At 38.8% G+C, this 1,777-nt stretch overlaps 1 protein-coding gene across 1 annotated transcript in view; it reads right to left on the bottom strand.

Moving 5' to 3' along the window:
* The window catches only part of LOC105623914 (potassium voltage-gated channel protein Shaker), a 39,859-nt gene that overhangs the window by 9,435 nt on the left and 28,647 nt on the right, over nucleotides 1-1,777 (bottom strand). Inside the window, exons 3-4 of the mRNA XM_012205284.1 lie at nucleotides 1,159-1,424; nucleotides 53-700 (exon numbers count right to left, since the gene is read on the bottom strand). Of these exons, the coding sequence (XP_012060674.1) occupies nucleotides 53-700; nucleotides 1,159-1,424 (914 nt within the window). The remainder of the gene's footprint in view (nucleotides 1-52; nucleotides 701-1,158; nucleotides 1,425-1,777) is intronic.

The raw sequence follows: 1,777 nt of genomic DNA, 5'->3' as shown, positions 1-1,777 counted from the left end.
ATATATATATATAATATATATATATAAAATCATTTAAAGAACATTATCAAACTCACCGATAAAAAGGAAAAAGATGAGCAACCCGAGTTCCCTCATGGAGGCCTTGAGAGTCCGCCCGAGAATCTGAAGGCCTTTACTGTGTCTGGATAACTTGAATATCCGAAACACTCGGACCAGCCTGATCACCCTGAGTATCGCCAAGGACATCGCCTGGTTCGTACTTTTGTCTTGCGGGCTTACCGGTGCCTTGGGTAAATTTAGTGTGTCCTCCTCCTCAGCCACTACCGTGGCGAGGGTGATGAAATATGGAATGATCGCGATGATATCGATGATGTTCATTACGTCACGGAAGAAGTTGAATTTATTTGGGCAGGCGAGGAAGCGCACTGTTAACTCGAATGTGAACCAGATAATACAGATAGTCTCTATTAGGAAGAACGGGTCCGTGATGTCCGGCACTTCGTCCTCCTCAATTTTCGTGCCATTCGTCGTCGTGTTGAAGACCTTGTAGTGTTTGAACTCGGGTAACGTCTCCAGACAGAAGATCACGATCGACAAGAGGATCACGAACACAGAGATTATAGCGACCACCCGGGCACCCTGCGAGCTTTCCGGATATTCGAACAAGAGCCAGACTTTTCTCTGAAACTCGTGTGATGGCAACGGTTTCTCTTCCTCCTTGATGAAACCCTCGTCCTCCCTGTTTGATTGATTATCGTTTCATTAATATTACGATACCGATTACTTCTATTATAATAAATTTTTTATAGACTATACTCATATTTGTATTTGATTCACAATATTTAAAAGTTTTCTTTAAGAATTATGGTTCTTCAAAATCAAGATGTTTTGAATACCAAATCTAGTTAGAAGAATTAACGACAAGTGAAATCACAAATTTATCTCATGAGAAATGTTTAAAAACAAATCTATTTCAAATTCCTAAAAAAATTTTATATATATCAAAGCAAAAGATATTGAGTATAATGTGTTTTTTAAGGAAAACCGTAGATACAAAGATTTGTAATGTTTCTAAGAAACAAAGATGTCTGTGGATCAAGAATTTATGTAATAGAATTAAAAGAAAGCTGACATTTACAGTAACTTTATTTGTTTTAATAACTAGATTACATTATGAACCGATAGCTGTGTTTGTACCTAAACTTGTTGGTAGCCATCTCGCCCAGCTCATAGAACTTGATTTCTTCGGAGAAGACATCGAGCGGGACGTTGACCGGGCGACGTAGACGGCCGCCGCTCTGATAGTAATAGAGTATGGCATCGAAGGAAGGTCGATTTCGATCGAAAAAGTATTCGTTGCGCAGTGGATCGAAGTATCGGAGCCGCCGTGACGGATCGCCGAGCAGCGTGTCCGGAAATTGGTTCAGCGTACGCAGCTGTGTTTCAAACCGTAGTCCGCTCACCTATCGATTGCAATAATTGATTATTAGTACGATGGCGCCACGCTGGGCGGGGCGCACCGTTCAAGTAGTTAATTGGAACGGAGGTGATTGTCGGGGGCTGCTCGTTTCACAAAGAGATTACATATTATTGTCACATTGGTCGTGAGTGGACCATCTATTTAACATTGTTAACTTATATTGAGTAGCGCTTAACAATTTTAAAGGAAAATTTTCAAGATTTTGAAGGAATCTATATATTTTGTTTTTAATGTTGAGAATCTTCCTTTAAAATTTTCAGACTGCTATATATATGACTATTATATAGATTATTTATTTATATAAAAAAACTTTTTAATAATTATATGTGTGTGTGT

This window comes from Atta cephalotes, assembly GCF_000143395.1.
Source record: "Atta cephalotes unplaced genomic scaffold scaffold00067, whole genome shotgun sequence".
Classification (NCBI taxonomy): Eukaryota; Metazoa; Arthropoda; class Insecta; order Hymenoptera; family Formicidae; genus Atta; species Atta cephalotes.
This window is presented reverse-complemented; position numbering and strand designations above follow the sequence as displayed.